Source organism: Athene cunicularia, assembly GCF_003259725.1.
Source record: "Athene cunicularia isolate RWA chromosome 2 unlocalized genomic scaffold, athCun1 chr2_part1, whole genome shotgun sequence".
NCBI lineage: Eukaryota > Metazoa > Chordata > Aves > Strigiformes > Strigidae > Athene > Athene cunicularia.
In genome coordinates this window covers 148,410,616-148,431,450 of record NW_020799095.1, presented here as the reverse complement: position 1 = coordinate 148,431,450, position 20,835 = coordinate 148,410,616, and the positions used below count along the sequence as shown (strand labels likewise).

Below are 20,835 nucleotides of genomic sequence, written 5' to 3'. Positions count from 1 at the left end.
CAGTGGGAATTTCCATAACTTCTTTGAAGGAGGTGCCTTGCAGCTTTTACAGACCTCATTAATTGTGTGAAGCTTCCAGTAGCACAGATAAGGGTCCTACAGACTTCTGGTAATAGGACTTAATTCACAGAGGTACCGTAATGGGTGATGAGCCCATTGAAGTACATGTATGGGTTGCAAGAATAAAATGGCCTTGGTATGTCATCCCTGGTTTTACTGCTTTTGCTGCTCAATGAAGTCTCCAGGGTAGATTGTTCCTAGCTCAGTGTCTTCATCACCAAAATGTATGGGGGTTTTGGTGTTTGTTTTGTTTTGTTTTTTTTTTTCCTGTTTTTTCATCAAACTTGGTGGGTAAACTTCATTTCTCACCAAGAAGGATGTATGATCTTGCTGGCTATGAGCTGGTGGAAACAAAGAAGAGCTCTCAATGTCAGCCTTGTGCTAATAAGTGTTGGAGCTTCTGGTTATGGAACATGCCATGGTGGGCTAAGATGGCAAGAAACATCCATTGGTCAGTGGAGAAAGCTCCCATATAAATATGTGGGACCTGGCAGGCTAATTTCCATGGAGTAAGTTGGTCCAGAGAAAAAAGGCCATAGCTCAGGTCCCTCAATATAATTTGTAGCAGAGAAACAAAGCTTGAATTTTTGAGACCAGGCCCTTTAGCCTATATAATTCTGCAACAAATATTCGACCTTTTACTTTTTCTTTTTTTTTTCTGTATCTTTAATAACAGGTTAATGAAATTTTTTTGTGGCTGTCATTGCTATGGCACTGACATAGCTATAGCATTCCTATCTGAACTGACAGTTATCTGCACTTGATATAAAAAACAGGGAGAAGGGAAAAAATCAAGCCTTTGAAATATAAAGTATTATTAGGTAAGAGTTTCATTTTGACAAATTTCCTTGTTTGCTTCAGCTGTCGAAGGTCTCATACTTCTCTGGTTTACCAGACATGATCTCAGCACCGACCTTGAGTGGGAAGTCTTCTCATCCAGACAAACCCAGTTTCTCTATCTATAACTTTTGCTGAGTATTATAACCATGTTTTATGTAATGGTACTGAGTTGGACTTTGATAATTTGGACAACTTGGAGCTGGCCTCTGTTTCTGTAGGGGTTTTGCCTAGACTTTGTTAGTAGTATTTTTCTGCAGGCTGAAGGAAGAGATTTAAGTGCATGCCATGCCTGCTGCTCTCCCTCTGCCATTGGAGGACTTGCACCGCTTCTTGACCTTGCAGAGGTCCTCAAGGTGCCTGATGTAGAGATCCCAGAGCCACCTTTGCTTGTGCTTAAACCCAGCTCTTAACCTGTTTGTGAATCTCCCCGCTTCCTGAGTTTGCCATGTGGTTTGCTTGCATACTTAGCACAGGTTCAACCACTTTACAGCTGGGCTGATGAGCTGCTCACAAGCTTCAGGAATCAGCTTTATCTGCTTTAACAAGTCAAGTCCTCTCTGGCAAAGGGAAGGAACAGTTTTGGCAATGGACTCCGTCAAGCGGTGGTGAAACGCTAGCCAAGTACATTCCGTCCAGTCTGCCAGGTCTGTGCTTAACTGGCTGCTCCAAATGACATTGTCATTTGGGCTAAGGCAAGTGTAAACAGCGGTGTGACATGACCAGCTTCCTGGGCACTTGCACTGGTACAAAAAAGTGTCAGTTTTGCCAATAATTCATTGCAAACACATCTTGCATTTTTAATTATCTTTTTTTTTTTTTTTTTTTTTTTTAAATAAGAAACATCTCTTAATATGAAATGTAGAAATGGTTTAAAAATTAAATCTTGATCTCTTTTGAAGCCTTATCCACTACAGCTACCCAATACAGGAGTTAGCCAGATGAAGGGAGGGGAGAAAGGAAGTGAGATAAGTGAAAATATAGTCAGTCAAATAGATGATACAGGATGCCAAACCAGTTCTCATGGTCAAATTTTCAGGCCCAGGCTGTCTCCATAGGATGGCTCTGAGGGCTGGGACTGTTCAGCTGAGGATCCAGACCATTTGCAGGCATTGTAAGACACAGAAAAGCACATAGTGAGAGTGTTCTCTGTCTCAGTTTAACTTCTCGAGGGAGAGAGTCAGTGTGCAATCAGCTGAAGGACTGCTGAGAGGTACCTGATCCCCTTGTATTCCTCCCACTTATGCTGAAAATAAATATTGGAGAAAAAAAGTTCTAATCTGTTTCTTTTCATTTAATCTTCAAAATATATAACATTTTGAAATCTGTGGTTCATTTATGCTGGGATATGGCCTTTGCTACAGCATTTGCAGCAATGTATGCCTGTGCTTTGTTCCACCAATACTGTGTTCAGGAGCCAAGACAGGGCTCAATCACCCTGCACACAACAGGCAGGCAACAACTGATGTTGCTAAAACTTCTGAAATAACGTGTAGAGAAACCTGCATGGGACAGTTTGCCTTTGTAGGACAAGACTGAAAGAAAGATAAAACTTGCTAATGTATGAGTGCTGGGGACAGAAAAAAACATTGGGGTGTCACTTAGGGTAAGTAGCTGGAAAGTCAGACCCTGCTCTCTGTGATAGTGCTGAGAGTCAAGAAGGTTCAACAGCCCCCTGTGAGCCTAGGAGTGCAAAAGACATTTCTGAATAACTGGTTTTGTTCTTTATTTATTTATATGTGAAAGTTTCTGGTGTTTTACTGTATCTCAATTCCTTGCCAGGGATCCGAGGGAAAACAGGGTCCTCCAGGAATTAAAGGATACGTAGGTGCACCGGTAAGTCATGTTAAATTTTTACCACTCTAGAACCTTTCTCTGTTTTTCCAGTGTGTTCTATTCAGCTATATATATATTTTTATTATTAAGCAATATAGGGTATGTCTGACCACTTACTTGTACTATGTCCAAATAATGACATTTTCTTGACTTCACCAAGTTTCTTCTGACTGATTTAAATTAGAATAGACCTGTACCCAGAATAAAGACATGTCAGTAGAAATTACTTTATTACTGAGATAACACCTGGTGATTTTGTGATGCTTCCACTCTAATGTAATTGCTTTGGTCTGTGTTGATGCACCATTTATATGGTGCTCAAAAACTTCAACATAGCACCAAGAAGAAGTTCTCAGCAAGTTTCCAATCATATTTTTAAAACTGTCAGGGAATAGCCTTTGGGCTCAGGGGACAAACCTGCCTTGAATGAACAGACAGCAGACCAAGATAAATCAGATTTTATCAAGTTAACATCTCTGTCTTGTGGTTTCACCTTGGTAATTATGGAGGCAGCCTTTAAGCTGGTGGTGCAAAGGCTGAATGGAATTTCTGAGTTTTAAGGACCCAACTTGGTTGGGGCAACCCCTGCTATCAGTACAGGCTGTGGGATGAAGGTATTGAGAGCAGCCCTGAGGAGAAGGACTTGGGGGTACCGGTGGATGAAAAGCTGGATGTGAGCTGGCAATGTGTGCTCACAGCCCAAAAAAACAATTGTATCCTGGGCTGCATCAAGTGAAGCGTGGCCAGCAGGTTGAGGGAGGGGATTCTGCCTCTCTACTCCTCTCTGGTGAGACTCCACCTGGAGTGCTGTGTCCAGCTCTGGGATCCTCAGCACAGGAAAGACATGGGCCTGCTTGAATGGGTCCAGAGCAGGGCCACAAAAATGATCAGAGGGATGGAACCCTTCTCCTGTGAGGACAGGCTGAGAGAGCTGGTGTTATTCAGCCTGGAGAAGGGTCTGGGGAGACCTTATAGCGGTCTCCCAATGCTTAAAGGGGGCTTATAAGGAAGATGGGACAAACGTTTTACTAAAGCCTGTTGTGACAGGCCAAGGAATAATGCTTTTAAACTAAAAGAGGGTAGATTTAGCCTAGATTAAGGAAGACATTGTTTATAATGCAGGTGGTGAAACACTGAAACAGGTTACCAAAAGAGGTGGTAGATGCATCATCACTGGAAACATTTAAGATCAGTTTGGACAGGGCTCTGGGCAACATGATCTAGTTGAAGATGTCCCTGCTCATTGAAGGGGAGTTGGACTATGTGACCTTCAAAAGTCCCTTCCAACACAAACTGTGCTATGATTCTATATGACTGTACATCAGTGTGCTTTAGTGGCATACCAGACGTACTTAGGCACTGAAAGATTTCCTTGAGCCGGCTGAGGACTTTACCACTCACTACAAGGGGGTCCAACGTGTTCAAAAGAGCTTGAGCACTTTTGTCTTTGCACAGGTTCATGCCATTTCCCTGTACAGTCAAAAGCTGAACTGTTTTAGGCTTGAAGATGATGAAATTAATATGGGGGTGGCATTACCTGCCCATATGAAAGATTCTTGCAGTATTAATGAGATAAAAGGACAAAAGCTATGTGAACACAACCTTCCTGCTCCTTGAGTCTCCTTTTTGTGTGAGAAGCAAAGCACTCATGTGGTGCACCATTACTGAAGGTCCTATCCATTTCTGTCATAAGACTGTCACTTGGCTTGTGCTGTTGGGAAGGAGCAAGGCAGTAATCATCTACTCATTAGTGCATTAAAGGAGTCATCTTTTAAAACTTCTTGCCATTTGCTTTTTGGAAATAGTAGGGTTATTTCTTCGCAGTGTGGGAATCAGTGCAGGCTTGGTTTGGGTTGTTTGAGATGGATAGATGTGTACAGAGTTTGCTCACAGTCAACCATAGCCTGAAATCTGAAAATCTTAATTATCTAAATCATCCTAAGGACTGAATAAACTCAGACGTGTAGCTCTCATTAGCTTGGAGGTAAGCCTCCACTATAAAGTAAATTGAAGTTTAAATACAAAGGTATTATTGGAGTAAGAAACATTTTAAGCTTTGGCAGCTTTAGAGAGTTCACTACTGACTGAGCATATTCATCTGCCTGTAGCTATTAGTTGGTTGCACAGTTGCTACAATAAAGGTAAAATACAAGATGCTTGCCATGCCAGGGGAAGGTGAAATCTGTTCCTGCCCATTGAGTCGATTGCCTGTGTTAGCATCAGTGTCTTTCATCAAGCTAAGCCCCAGCAAATGGTTCTGGTGTTCCTGGGAGGAGATGAATTATGCAGTCCAGATGAACACTGCCATTGGATTCAGAGCACAAAAATATGCTTGGGCCTTCAGGACAGGGATTATCTAGCACTTGCCAGTTCTCAGAGGTACCTGCTGTCTGCCTAGCTACCTCATCCAAAACCACCAGGAATGGGCATTCTTGCTTGTTTATGCGATAGGTTTTTCCATCAGTATCGTCCTCTACCTAAGTCCTCATTGTTTATGAGCAACATGAAAAATGCAGAGCATTGGTTGTTTTCCAGACCATCTGCAGCTGTGGTGTGTTCCCTGTCCCTCCACGCTGCTGTTGGCAGGAGGGTTGTGTGTCTGCAGGCGATATAATATTACAGACGTTCTTGGGCCCGCAGGTCATGCCTGCTCTGTAAGTCTGCTTCAACCACGCTTGTGGCCAACTTTGAGGACTGGCAATGTCCTTGAGAATGTCCTTGAGGTTCACTTGAATAGACTGTGCAGATGTGCACAGAGATTTGGTGGCTAATTAGAGCGGATAACTACGCCTCGATTTTGACTGAGCTTTATAATCTCTTGCTTTTTATTTTTAGGGTCTACAAGGAGAAAGAGGAGAAAAGGGAACGCGAGGAGACAAGGTATTCTTGCTGCATGCTAGGAGGAGCCGGTCTGCTCTTTGCCTTTGCCTTTTAGGTGGGGTGGGCTGTATTGATGGTGGAGTTTCCTCACTGCGCTGTACCTCCCAGTGCTGTCTGGGCATCACCTCCCATGGGCATCCAGGAGGGCTTCATGGGTCTCTGCTGTCTACTAAGCACCCATTTAGGGACTTGTTGCTGCATGTGGCCCAGGGATGGAGGAGAGAGAGGAGTGACGTGAAGGTATGCCACTGGTGAGATCTAGTGGGGTGTCCACATTGTGTGCAACACCTGAGAGTTGTGCAGGACCACTGACTGCTGCTGACCATGTCTGCATCCAGAATTTCCACATCTCACTGCAGTTGCTCAGATTATGCAAATTCCTACGTTTCTGCCTTCTCCCATGACAATAAGATCAGTAGTAATAAGTACCAGGTAGTTTCTATATTAAAGGCTTCATCCAGCTGGTGCTGCTTCCCACTTCTCTGCTCTCTCCTGTCTGGTAATAGCTTTACAAAGCACAGGACTCTCTGCGATTCATGTTTATGATTCAAGAAAGAGACTAAATGCCTATTATACCTGGAATAAGCATTTAAAAGGAGAGCTGGGCAGATACAAAGCCTTTATTATTTGAATCTGCACGTTGTGTTAGGAGAGCCCTCAGATGTGCACACCCTTCTGATGCGGATCTGCCAGGCGGTGCTTGAGGCTCCCCAGAAATGCCATCAAAAATGTGTTTCACTGTCCTTGCCAGGTGCTGGTCCACTCCTGCACCCCAGCAAGCATCTGGAGATGGGGCATCACCAGACTGTCAGTCAGACCCGTCACCCCTTTTCTCATGCAGGCAAAACAGGCAGCAGGACTGACCTTGCCAGCTCTGAGTGGCTTACAGCCCCGAGCAATGTCCTGTCTTGTTTATGTCTCAAGCTGGTCCTGAGACAGGAATATCTCCATGCTGGTCTGGCAGATTTACCTGTGTTTAAGCCATCTTTAGTGATAGCTTTAGTGTGTTTGTGCAAAGGAGGGAGTTATTAGCTTGCTAGTGTGGCCTTGTTCCCATTTCTCACTCTCCATCCCCTTTTGCAGAAGAAACCCAGAGATTTACACCAAGCTTTTGCCTACTGGGAAAAATGATCAATAGGCCCTTAGTGTGAGATACTGTGTTTTACTTTACCATGTGTTAAGGTGTCTGTTCTCAGTGTCCATTTTCCTGTTTATGATCACATAGCCACAACCATGTTTTGTATTATCTGTCCTCACTGGTGCAGCTAGAGCAAAAGGCTGGATCGTGCTTTATCTTCCTCATGCTTTTGCTTCAGCCTTTTGCAGGACTGGCTCGGCGTGTTGTGTCTGGCCAGTGCCTCCGCCACTTTTCCGGAGGCGAGCTTGTCTACTCTGCTGGAATATTTGGCTCCCGGAAGAAAATCCATCTTTCTGACATCACCATGATGGGAGAGGAAGCTGGAGCTGTGTGTGGGCAGGCAGCTGACTAAGCTAGAGGAAGATTAAAGTGGGGACAAAATGAATTAGGTTTTGTTTCATTTGAAGGCTATGCACAATTAGAGCTCCTTTTTTTTTTTTTTTTTTTTTTTTTTTTTTTTTTTTTTTTTTTTTTATTTATTTTTATTTTTTAAAATTTTATCTGGAGCAGCCAGATCTCTGCTACAACAATTGTACTTTGATTTTTTTCCAGGCTTTGATGATGGTCTGAGAGCACCCACTGTCATTGCTTAACTTCTACCAGTCAGTACTACTGTGAAAACAGGGGGCGTAAATTCGGCGGGCCAAATATTTTCTTGTCTCCTCTTCAGTCTGTAACTTGAATACTGACACCTACGCAACCTGCATGTCTTTGTGCCTGAGGAGAAAAGTGTTTATTATATCAGATGAGAGCACTAGCCCATGCACTGAGTATTAGTCAATTGTATCTGCACCTTACTATCAAAAAAAGTCTGAATAGTCCATAATGCATCTTGCTGATACATTCTGATATCCTGGGACCTCAGATGTAAATACTGAGTTTTTGTGGTGAGGTTCCCAAATCCGGTATTACCGGTTACACCTGTCCTTTAGGAGAGCCACTGCACAGCATGAGTGATTTCTCGTGTCCTGCATCCACTGGGCTCACCGTAGACCCCAGAACTGACCCTGCAGAGATAAGCAGTTCCCTGCCAACATAAGCCATATATGTTTGTGATACTTGGCATGTTAATTTATGTACAGCAGTTCAACATGACATGGGGCATTGTTTTGGCTGCATAAACATGTGTCCAACCTGTAAATCCTTTTCTTGTATCGGAGAAAAGCTTGTGTAAGGGGAAGCAGGGCTGGTCTGCTGCTGCCAGCTCCCTCTGTGCAGTGGGTTTGCTCTCCTTCAGTCTTTCTCAGGGCCCTGCAGGCTCCTGGGAATAAATTTTCCAACAAATTATTACACTTTCCAGCTGTTAGAGGTCAGAAAACATCACTAAAGTTCTGGTGGAATTGGGATTTCCCCTGGTTGCTTATGACTCTTCACCATTTTGTTTCACTGGTTAAAAGCAGAAAAAATAGTAGAGCAGAAGGAAATGGAGTCTTAAAGTGAAAATCTGAGAATAAAACTTTTATTGTGTTTGCTTTCTTTTGAAAAAAAAAAAAAACAACAAAACAAGCCCCAAAACTTTTTCTAAATAACCTTTTTTTAAAGAATGGATAAAATAATAATAATAAAAAAAAATTCTAATGACATATATTTTTTAAGAAACAACTGAAAGCACCATTGTTTGAAGTGTTTTCAAACAGCTTTATTGTATGCATTTACACAAATAATACATTTGCCTTTCCCAGCCCCCATTGCTAGCAGTGAGAACATTGACACTTTTCTGTTTTGGCAGCTGAAACAGCATGTGTGAAGTACTTGTTGCTGCAGTGTATTGATGTTAAAAATTCTTCTGAGAATACACTGCACATTTTGTCAGCAATCCACCAAACTGTTGCTTACTGAAAGTCTCAAATCCAGAATACTTGTAGTTCAGTCAGTGCAAAGGAAGACCATTAATAATGTGGAAACTATTACCCCAACACCAAGTAGATCTGGATGTCTGACACTGGTTTTCAGCAGCTTTCTGTAGGGTACAGGTATCTCTAATTTCATTCCTTGGATATGTAATTTTGAAATAACATTTATGTTACAAGACCGATTGACTTTATAAAGAGGAAAAAGAACTAAATTGATCTCCAAATTAATTTCTCACTTGCTGAATGAATGTAGATCCAGTGCTGTGTGGGTTTGCAGATGAGAGGTCTAACAGGGATCCTGTAGGATAGTAATCAGAATTAAAATGTCTGTAACCTTAAAAAAAAAAAATAAAGTGAAACTAATGTTTTTCTGTAACTCCTTGTACTTGTAGAATTTGTTTCTACATGCACATTTATGTTAACACTGTTTGTGTGTATTTGATAATTTATATTCAGCTGTGTGTGCAGGATCCAGGCAAAAGCAGTGTTTTGTTTTACAGAGGTTTAAGCATTTTACAGAGTAAGAGAAAGTCCCTGTTTCAAAGAATTTTAAATAAAAGAGGCATGGACAAGGGCCACAATCTGTAAGAAGGGAGTGAAGTTCAGCAGGAGTGTGTCATTGATGTAGTCATCATCTCTGTACAGGACCTGGATTATAAAATATGGAATGTGTAAAGCCTGAATGTGGGAAATACAGTGGAGGTCAGGGTCAGAAGTCAGAATGATCTTGAAAACATAATCCCCCAAAGCAGAAGATGACATTGAGAAGGGGCAGCTACAGGATGCTTCATATGTGTAGGACAACAAATTGCACAGTGCTACAGATTAGGAACAACTGATTAAGTAGCTGTCCTGCAGAAGGGCGTTTAGGATAAATTAAATGTTATCCTGGGATTTAAACAGAAGAATAAAAGACATGAAATAATCTTTCTGTTCAAAGTTACCCTCAGCTCTGTTCACTAACTACAGTGAAGATGTGGAAAAATTGGTCAGTGCACAAATGAGAGCAACAAAAATGATCAGAGGCCTGAAAAACATGCCCATGAAGAAAAGTTGAAAGTATTGAGGTTGTTTGGTCTACGGAAGTTTGAAGGGGGAGTTTTATAAGTCTTCAAACACATAAAAGGCCATTGTAAAGCTGAAGGGAACAGTCTGTTCTCTGTGGGGTGTTAGGGAAAGATATACTAGTCTCAAACTGTAGCAAGAAAAAGGCAGGTTTAGGTACAGTGGAAAAAACATATCTTCTCGTATTAAAAATAAAGTAGTGGAATAGATTGCCTGTGGACCTTGTGGACTGTCCAGCTCATATAGAGTGGACCCTGTGGACTGTCCAAGACATATAGAAATAGATTAATTGTTCCCCCAGGTTACAGAAAGCAAAGGTGAAAAATGAAAGGTTTTTCTGAACTGGGTAAAAATGAGCTATTGCTGGATTGTGGATTCATTATTTTTGTAAGAGCTATTCTGGTCTGATGTTCTCCTGGTGCAATTTGTGCAGTATACATGAACCCACCTCAGCAGGCAGAGGGAGGATGCCGACGTGGAAAGCTAGCACACACCTGCTTCTGGTCTCAGCAAACTTTGTAGTAAGGATGTGGGGACATTAGGCTATTGGGCTGACCTGAATTTCCCTTCTTATTCCTCACTCTTGGAGCAGATAACATGGACATCTCTTGCAGAATGGTGACCTAAACCTGCACAGATTTGAGTTATAGGGGTTCTTTGTCTATTTTCCAGGGAGAGCGAGGCCTTGATGGGTTCCCTGGAAAGCCAGGTGTGGAGGGGAAACAGGTACGTGGCAAATAACTGAAGGCTTTTATTTGGAATGAGTTGAAGTTGACCCTAAAACTGAGACTTATCCTGGGTGGCTGCTGAGTCATGGCAGGACCCCACTCCATCAGCAGTTTTTGTACTCCTTATTCTAAGGATCCTTGCTGGCACAAAGTTTTCTTTTTTGTTGTTGCTGTTGTTTGATTTTAGAATTAAATTATAATGCAATATACACTTAAAGGAATTGCCAGTCCTTTAAACATGATAGGTTAGATGATTGTCTTAATTTTTATTAGAGACATAAGGAAGTACATATGAAAATTCCATTGTTTAAGCCTGATTTTTATGAACTTTTTCTCCCTTACACAACATGAAAGGGAGAGAACTGGATTTAATATATTTGGTTGTTTTTAATAAGAAAAGCTTGGAACTATTTACATTTTTAAGACAAGATGAAATCAGAAAATGGTCTGAAAGATCAGTACATTTCTGCTGATTAGACAGATAATGCTTTGCCTAAAACTGCTATCTGTAGATTCCACAAGACTGTTTTCATTACTTGGGACATGATACCTAATGAGAAACATCCTTTACTCCCAAGGACCTTCTGGTCTAAATAGCAAAGGACAGAGTAAGAAGCAGAGGCTAAAAGTGATTTGCCAACAGCCATGCAGCTAATCATTGCCACCCATGAGCCTGAAGCCTCCAGGCCTCCGTGTCTCCATCCCATTCACTAGCCCTGGCTGTTTCCCTCTCTGGAAAGGACCATCTGGAAGCATGTTTTTGTAGTGGCAGAGGTGGAGGAGCTGCAGGTCAAATCCTCAGGGTAGTTCGTCTTCAGATGGTTGATCCTGCAGCTCCCACAGACAAAGCAGCTGCTGGGGTTTAACCTGAATGTGCTTTACAAGCACAGCAGACACGTGCAGTCCAAGTGCCTTGCTCTTGCTCCTTCAGCAGAAAGAATTTCGACTTGATTTTGTTGGGAAGTATTTTTGTTTCCATACCAGATGTGTCTTTTATATTTAGATGGCAAGGTATAGTGTCGTTAACAATTTTAATCTTTGTTAAATCTGCATCATCCTCTCTGTGAGGTGATAGACATTATTGCACTAAATGTTCTGCTTCTCCAAGGGGGATTTGACAGTTAATCATTGCTTTCTCTCTGCTCTGCTCCTCTGCCACAGCTTACCCTATATAGAGAAGTATTTGTCTAGTTAGTTTTTATCACTATCCTTATAAGATGGAAATATTTTTTGGTGCTAGATGTGGCATTGGAATCACAATGAACTATGTTCACTATGCCCATTACATTGTTTACAGGACTGGTTTATACTTGCTGCAAATGTAGATGAAGTGAGAAATTGCAGAGGGATGTGAAGGTGGATGCTGATTGTTTACTACACCTAAGGAACAATTTCTCCAAGTGACACCCTATTACAGAAGCTGTGGTTTTCTGAAGTTTGTTGTTTTTTTTTTTTTCTTTTTCATGTCTAGACACCTAGCAGCGGGCAAATCTTCATGCCTGAATTTTATCCTAAATTTTGTGTTTGACGCTGATGGACTCCCTGAACTGCAATTCTTCTGAACCAGCTGAAATTGAATTGCTGTTATCATGACTGTTGTGGCATCTCCATCCTTATTCCCCTTCCTCTCTACACAGCAGAGCTAAAGCAGCCTTGTGTGTTGTATTAGCTCCTACCCCAGTGCAGTGGGACATAACTGTTTGTGATGCCGATACCCAAGCCTGCAGTCTTATGTTTTTCCTGCACTTTAAAGGAATTGCAATGGATGACCTGAAGTGTGTAAAACAAAGATTTTTCTCTCTATTTTACCTCTTTATAGGGCCCTGCTGGCAGCCCAGGCCCTCCAGGTGCCAGTGGGACCAAAGGAGAAAAGGTGAGTTGAGACTGGATGCACGGGAGGGGCTTGGACAAGCATTTTTAAATTCCTCCTTGGGCCCTCAGTGCTGGAAATATAAGGCCTAATATTTATTTCATTGTACATAAATGAAGCTTTTAAGAATTTGAATGTTTCACCTTTCTGACATTGCTTCAGTCTGAAATGGATGTGTTAAATCGTGTCTGGTTATAGCTCCTCTACTCTTGGTTTAACCCTCACAGTGGGAGTAGAAGAAAGTAGAGAGTAGCTTGGCTCAGGAAATCTTCCTCACCTAAGAAAGGTGGGTAGAAATGTCAATATATTTGTGTAGATGCCAGTTTTCTGATCCAGGAGATGTAGAATTGCCTCAGAAAGTGCCACTCAAATGAGCCCAACACTCTTACCTGCAAAGTAATTATTCACTGCTCTCAGCAGCTATTTTGACCTTATTACCTTACAGTTGCTAGAGTTTCCAGGGCAGCCTTATGTTTCCCTCTCTGCTAGAGGTGATGTGATTTTGGTATTTCCTGCCTAGTTCTTTTCATGAGTGGAAAGGCATGCCCAATTCTGGATTTTCTTTCTCCTTTTCTCCTCCAGATAAGGCAGTGAGCCTTATCCAATAATGCAGACATCAGAAGCAAATCTCTCTATTTCCTGTTCCTTTCCCACTCAGATCCAGCAGCTATAGGTGAGGTTTCAGAAGCACCTACAAGCAGGGCATATCCACTCTGGTGATAAGCAACAGCAAGATCTTTGTTCTCTAGGATATGTGCAGTAGAGAGCAGTCTTGAGTTCTTCATCCATATCTCTGATGTGACTGCATCAGGTGCTTCCAGAAAGTGTTTAGCTCCTTGCTCCATTACATTCAGTGCAACTAATGTGTGTCTCTACAGTCCTTCTGCTATTGTATGGACTCTGAAATAAATAACAAATTGTAATTAAACTTGCCTTAAGAGGAAATGGCATGAAAGATATGTTGGGTCATTCAGAGACCTACGTGAGTAATGAATAAACAGAGTGTGAAAGGAAGCTATATGATAATTTTTGCATTATTCTTTACCTAAAGTAAAGGAGATACCTTCTAGAGGCTTAGTCTTAAAGCATAATAAATGGTGGACACTGCTGGAAAAAAAATGTGCTGGAACAAATTGATAGCCTAGATGGCAATAAATCATGTGAAGAGGGTGTAGATCTCAATGTCCTTCAAACACTTACAGAGTGATTCTGCTCTATAAAATGACTTGGGGAAAATAATAGAATTTATCTTTTTTTTTTTTTTTTTTTTTTTTTTTTTTTTTTTGTTTGTTTTTTTTTCCTCATTAATAAACAAAACCATTTTGACCCCTAAATATCCATCCTGTAATCTCTGTTAGAGATCTGGGCATCAATAAGGTTTATTTGTGTGGTATGTGTACACCAATTACAAAGATTTGTGAAGCTCACATTTATGCTCTGGTGCATCCAGCGCATCATTCATTTTAAGTCACTAAATATCTTTAAAATCAATGTGTGGCATCACAGTAACGCAAAACACAACCAGTTTCTGCAAGTATTCATCTGGGAAAACAGAGTTAATTGGGATTGCATGTTCAAATCTATTAATTAGGGGCTGGTATTGAAAATAAGAATGTACAACAGCAGTTGGAAAACATTCTTGGAGTTTTGCTTTTGTTTGTTATGTTATGCATTGTGCTATGTTGTGTTCTATATTATGTTATGTCTTTTCATTTCTTTCATGTTTCCCTTCAGGGTGAACCAGGACTTCCAGGACTGCCTGGCTCTTCAGTAAGAAATTTTTTTAGCTTTCTTAAACATTGTAGGACTTCTCAAACAATGTGGAAGCTGGGGGAAGGATGACTTTACTGTCTGAGAGATGTTCTTAAACGTTTTTTCAAAAATAAGTGAAGTTTAAGGCAGTAAAATTTTTGAAGAAGTGATGCGTTCCAACAAGTTGGTGCACTGCCACAATTTGGAGAGATTTTGAAATGTGAAGATTAGGACTTGAAGAGTCAATGAAAACATCGCCTCAAGTGCATCAGAGAGCGCAATACTGTGACAGGACTGTGTAGTTTCCAGGACAGTTCTTGAGTCAGTGCCTAGTGGCCTTTGGAAAATAGAGTCTATGGAAGTTATAAAAGCAAATAAAAGTTCAGAATTGAGTTGAATTACTGATTGCCTTCCTCATGGGCTGTATGTGAGAGTTGGGAGGGGAGAAGAAAAAGGCAATTTCTGATGAGGGAGAATGATATTTCACTGTATTATATCTGAAAAAGTCATGGTGAAATATGAGACAACTAAGAGATGATGTGCTAAAATCAGGAAAGTAGTGATAAAAAAGCAAACCGAGAAAATAGCAGAGGGGCGTGGATCTTTCCTGTGGTACTAGATTTACATGCCTTTGTGCACCCCTCTGTGTTCGGCAATGTTTTCAGTGACCCCGGAGATGTCACTAGCAGGGATGCAAGGATGTCCAGAGGTTAGTATTGTCTGTATGAGGGGGTCATCTCTAAGTGAATGGAGAAAGAACATTTATTGCAAAGTATGCAGAAGAGAGGTCTAGAACTGAGTTCTGCAGGGGCTAGTAACAAAGCAGTTGGGGAGCATCCCTTTCAATTTCCAGAAAAAATAGGATTAAAATTAGGAGCAGCACTCTTGGACTATTGGTAGAAAGCATTAAAGGGTCACTGATACCAGCAACATTAACTTTAGCACTGTGCTAAGGAAGGACTGGGTGCTAAAGACAAGAATGAGAATCCCTGGTAATCATGAGAAAGGCAGCAATTTCCTTACCCAGAATGAGGTAGAAAGGAAAGGACCAGAGAGAGAGCGAGCTCTGGAAAAAATATCTGTTTGGACAAGAGCCTTTTACTGTCCTGCTTAAATGTGAAATTAGTGACGTGACAGTAGTTGCCAAGAAACTTCGCAAGATATGTATAGAACCTGAAAATGAGCCTAAAGTTCCAGGAGGAGGGTAGAGAACAGGCTGAGAAGACTGGCAGCTGTCAGTCACAGCCACGGTGGCTTGCATCAAGAATCTGAAGATCTGAATCATGCACATATTGAAAGTCAGCCTACTATTTATGTGATGCCTTTTTAATTCAGTCTGACTGTAAGTTAAAATAACACCAGAGCTGGGGAGTTTACTATCTTATTTATACCAATGAGATAATGAATTAAGTTCTCACTGTTTATACAGCCACACAAATCACTTCATAGGTAACGGAGTGAGCAAACCTTGTGTCGGTCTGAGCTGTTTAAATAGAAATTATCCCTCAGGCTGCAGCAGGATTTGAGGAGCTGTAGCAGTTAGCATGCATCTTGAGGGAATGGCGAGGGGAGAAAAATATGCTGTGGAGGACCATCACACCCCTGGCACCTCCTGTCTTATGTTTCCTCTTTTTCTCTTTTATGACTCTGCATTTTTATTGCAGGTACGTACTGAAGGCCTAAAAGGAGAGCAAGTAAGTGAAATTCAATATCTATTCTTCCATTGCAAGGATGCTTTTATGTAGTTCAATTGCCTGTTAGATTAGATTTTGCTTTAAAATAATGCTTCAAAAATTAAGGTGGATAGGGTTGTGAGGCCATCAAGAAACAAGTTTTCCTATTTACTGTGAAGAAAATAAACAAGAAAGGAAAAAGGGCAATGTCCTGGTCAGGCGCAGTGAATCTGACATGAATGAGAAATATAAACTGGAGAGTGAGCTATTCAATTCTTTAAATCCAGGGAAGTGTTAATACGAAAGTTAAACTGTATTTGAGTTTTATGCCGAGTTTGTCTCTGAGCCTGGGTGCTCAAATATGGGAGAGACACACCTGTTGCTTCAGTCTGTTAGTACTACATATGAATAAAATATATTTAAAGTTTGATTTTGTGTTGGTAGGTGCATAATTTGTATTTAACTGTTATTTAATATAATGATATGCATGATATAAATGATACTTTAAAGCCCTTCACAGCTGTGCTGTCTTGGGGGAAATGCCTGTGGAAGCTGTTTGTGCAAGAATTGTTTTTTTTCCACGATTGAACCCCAACCCACAATGTTTTATTGAAGTATCCAGGCTAGCCCAGTGTCTCTGGTAGAGCTACTACCTTTGAAAACCAAAGAGCCAGTTATGGATAAATGCCGGCTGAGCGTAGGTGGATCAGTCTGGGTACAGTCTAATGAGTGCTGAGAATTCAAGTAGCTGAAGGATTAAGGAGAAAACCAGCTGGTCTCTGCACTGGTTCTTCAGGACCTCTGAGGGAAGAGGTGGTATAGGTCTTGTAGAGATGCCCAACAAGACTAATGTGCCCATTAAATTGTTCATACAGATGCTTTAAATCTTTTTTCTAAAAAAACATTTCTGCAGGGAGAGCCTGGGCCACGAGGACCACAAGGCCAACCTGGACTTCCTGGACTTCCAGTAAGTTTTTTTCCCTTCATGTCTTGCAGTTCCCAGAAACTAAAACTCAGACTGTGTGAGCATAACACAAAACTTTATAGATTATTCAGGCACTAAGATTTTAACCAGTGCCCCCGGCCTCCTGTTTTCTTCACTGCTGAGGATGGCCACTCTGAACATATGGAGTAGCACCAAGGACATGGGCAGCCATCACACAGAGGCAGACTTTGCCTCAAGGCTGTTGTCATGCAGAACCTGATTGTTTTTCTATTTCTAATGTTCTGAAGAGCTGTGTGGGCATTCAGCACATCTCAGAGGCACGCACTGCTAACTTGGAAGCTATCGTGTAATGAAGGTCAGAGAATGGTTGCTGTCAAAGGGCTTGGCTTTATGGCACAGTTCTGGCTAAATATTTTATGGATGAAAAGTAAGAACTGAGTACGTGTGATTGTGTTTCAACACAATTTTTACAACATGCCAGCATTCTTACTTTTGATTTAATTGCAGCTTATTCTACTTATGTTTTTATAACCCAACTCAGCAGGATATCTCAGTTCAGACTGTCACTGCTGCCTCATTTGCAAATACTCTGTATTTCCTCATTTTTAAATTGTTTGTTGTGTTTCACCGTTGATTGAGTTTTGTAAAATTGATGGCATTGTGAAGATGCGTTACTTAGGTAAATCTGGATTTAATTATATAATTTAAATATAGTTGTGTGCTCTGTATTTAATCAGGGCATTGTCACTTTTCTCTATCCTGTTTTCTTATTCTCTTCTGCTCACAGGACAATTATCAGGTAAGAGTTGTCTAGGTAGCCATGCAGTAACGGTAGCACAAAACAGCTAGGAAATGGTTATATAGTTCATTAGTTTTTCTTACTTAGCTTTCTAAAAGTTTTAACTTTCTCAAACTTTCCGCTTTTAAAGGGAGAGGCTGGTCTGGAAGGCAAGCCTGGAGTCCCCGGTTTACCAGGTCAAAGGGTGAGTTTCTGTTTTTATTTAATATGTCTCAAGAGGCTGGGCACAGATTTGTTACATAAAGTTAGGTATTTTGTCCTACTTTACATATGCTTTTTTACTCCTGTAAGGATCCTGGAGGCCCAGATCCTTTCCTCTATTCCTTCTTTATGGTCCAGCAATTTTCAGTACCTCATGGAGTCCACAGATTGTATTCAGTGTCCTGTGGGACAATAGGAAAATTTCTTTCTTGTCATTTGCTCTCTTACCTTTATATCTGCTCCTTGCTGCCAGGAGGATTCTTGATATGACTCTGAGTGTGCAGAGCTACTAGTAGTATGGACAGGTTGAAAGTTCAGAGAAATGCTGTTGTCCTGGAAGTCAATGCAAAGACACTTGCAATACTTATTTTCTGTTCTGTTTGGTCTGTACTCACCCACAAAATGGGAGCTGATGTACCATTCTTCACCAGAGGCGTAGATAGTTTCCTTCTGTTAAAAAAAAAAAAAAAAATCAATTTTTTCTGACTCAGAGTTATGTCTTGAAATATTAAAGTAAAAAGTAAATTTCATAGCGGGCCTGATATTAAATGAATGCTCTGAACCTGCCTTTCCTTGCTTCAACCCATTCCTAAGAAGAACATCTCCCAAGACAACAGATGAGGGTGGAAGTGAGATACCTGTTTAACCTTTGTGGAGACAGTCTTCACTCTCAGTATGGCTGTTTGATGGGTTTTTTAAGTAGTCACAGAGACTTGATCATAGCTTAAGCTATAGAAGAGATCATGGGGGTTGCATGTAATGCTTTGCACTTGAATCAGCACCAGTGCTGTTAAAAGAGTGGGTATGAGACTGCTACTTGTGAGCATGGGAGGGTTATGGGCAAAGGACAGTACAGGGAAGAAATATATAGATTGGTAGGTGGTTTTCTACAGACTTTCCATTGAATTGCATGACATTAAGTTGAGACATAAGTGTCTTTTAGGAATCTTCTCCTTGGGAAGGTGGGGCATGCAGTCTCATGTTAATGCCACAGTGGAAAAGGGCATTTACTTGTTTTTTTTTTCTACTTCTTTCGTCTTTAAAAAATTCCACCTTATCACTTTAACAAATAACTCTGCTGTGCTTTACTTATGAGTTGACAAGTTTTGAATTGTCCTGGTTTTAAAGCCTGCTGTGAAACATTTTTTCTTGAATAAGATTAATAGAACACATTAGCAGGGTAAAGGACAGTGATCTGTCAGGACCTGCAACAGGACACAAAATGCTCCTGCTAATGATCGTTTGATTAGAGATGTCATTTGATCCATACTGTCTTTGAACGTTTCCCTAGACTCTGTTGTGTCTAGATCTCCTAAGGGTCTTTATTAGTCACCAGCCATCTTAGGTGGATAGATATATATTTTTAATTAAAGGCAATTATTCAATGACTGAATATGTGAGATGAATCAAAGTCCTGGGCTTGGTGGATCCACATGGATAAGCTACGTGCGAGAGAGAGAACAGATTAACAGATACTACTGATTCACCATTAGTATAATTCTTGACAAAGCACAAATATAAAACCAGGCATTGATTACCATCTTACATATATTTCTCTAGACAGGCTTAGAAGTCAAAATGTCAAGAGCAGAAATCTCATTTGTTTGAGTTTAGTTTTCAGTGACTGCATGTATGGCAAGGGCAGGCTCTGAAGGTACAGCTCAGAGCTATAGCAAACGCTCTTGCACACACCCAAACAAAAAGGGTCTTTAGCAGCATAACCAGTTTCATTTGTGGCTCCAGCCCTGGCTTGCTGTAAGACTTGGCTTGTTGACTGGATATTACGAAGAAATTCTTCACCAACAGGGTTATCAAGCACTGGAGCAGGCTGCCCAGGCAAGTTATTTAAAGGACATGTAGATGTGGTGCTTAGGGACATGGTTTAGTGGTGGCAGTGTTAGGTTTGCAGTTTTACTTGAACTTAAGGGTCTTTTCCAACCTGAATGATTCTATGATTTGATTCTAAGACATATCTCTTCATCTCTGGAGCCTCTGTCCATAGGGGTAGGAGTGTAAGGCTGTGCACGTGTGTGAGCAAACCAAAGAGCCAGAGTTTGTTTAACACTGAGCACATTCCCGAGCACACCTTTGGGTCATGACAAGTAGTTGTCTCCCACAAATGTCCCTGCATTGCAAGGTGACTCTATCTGGCAGGCTGGGTGACAAAGGCCATCCTCATTTGTGAGAAGGAGAGTTTAGCTGTATGAACACAAGCTCCTGTGCTTTTGCACGTGGAGCCCTGGCCCATTGTATTTAGTGTAGACTTTTTTGATATGGTAGAACAGAAAAATCATACATAGCTAGAGGCAAATCTAAGACTCCTTTTTAGCAGACCTGTGTAGAACAGATGAAAATCACTAACCATCTGCTTGTCTGGTCCCTCTGCTGTTTTAGATGGGTGGGATTTCAAGATATGATGCCACGCCAACTGGGCATCATATTTGAAAATTTGGTTTCAGAGGTACTTTATAAATATTCTGCACTAATATTTTCTAATGTAAGGAACAGATTATGGTGCAGGATTGACTTCAGGACCCTTTTAAGTAGCATGCTGTAATGGAGCTGATGTAAACCAGTTACTGTTTTCCAGTATGATTCAACCTCAGTTCTGCAATCTAGTCCTCGATCAAAAAGTAAATGAAGCCAGCACATGCAGAGAGTCTCTGTCCTGACACAGGGATGCAGATGCGACCATTTCTTGGAGTTCTTGGAAGACTGCAGTGCTTTAGTTAGCTGTAATGCAGCTGGCACAAACTACTAATGGACTAAAAATGTGTTTGGAACCATTTCATAGAGGAATTCATGCTTCGGAACACAGTCCACTGGAAATGAAGGATACTGATCTGTGCAAAGACAGAGGCAATGTTGGCTGATGTTAGAAGTATAATGCAGAAGACACCTACACAGTGCGTAGATTTCATTGAAGATGACATACTATGCCAAATACCCTAGTGACAGTTTGGCTGACAGGAATAGGGTCATACATCTTGGAAAGTTTTCTAGGAAAAGAGGAAGTATGTTATTCTTTTGGCCTGAAGCTGCCATTCCTTTTATTGCTGAGGAAATAAAAGAATACATGGGATAGCACAGTTGCCAGTTAATAAAGCATTATCTTCAGTGAGTCAACATTTGTGTTATAGTAAAGAAAGGGTCAGTTGAATTTCTTAAGATGGCTACTGCAAGCTTAATCTTTCATT

The 20,835-nt window shown here is 41.1% G+C and overlaps 1 protein-coding gene across 1 annotated transcript in view; it reads left to right on the top strand.

The window, feature by feature from the left end:
• Nucleotides 1-20,835, top strand: part of COL22A1 (collagen type XXII alpha 1 chain) — a 244,421-nt gene that overhangs the window by 135,338 nt on the left and 88,248 nt on the right. Inside the window, exons 16-23 of the mRNA XM_026843424.1 lie at nucleotides 2,680-2,733; nucleotides 5,569-5,613; nucleotides 10,342-10,395; nucleotides 12,217-12,270; nucleotides 14,002-14,037; nucleotides 15,684-15,713; nucleotides 16,606-16,659; nucleotides 17,568-17,621. Of these exons, the coding sequence (XP_026699225.1) occupies nucleotides 2,680-2,733; nucleotides 5,569-5,613; nucleotides 10,342-10,395; nucleotides 12,217-12,270; nucleotides 14,002-14,037; nucleotides 15,684-15,713; nucleotides 16,606-16,659; nucleotides 17,568-17,621 (381 nt within the window). The remainder of the gene's footprint in view (nucleotides 1-2,679; nucleotides 2,734-5,568; nucleotides 5,614-10,341; nucleotides 10,396-12,216; nucleotides 12,271-14,001; nucleotides 14,038-15,683; nucleotides 15,714-16,605; nucleotides 16,660-17,567; nucleotides 17,622-20,835) is intronic.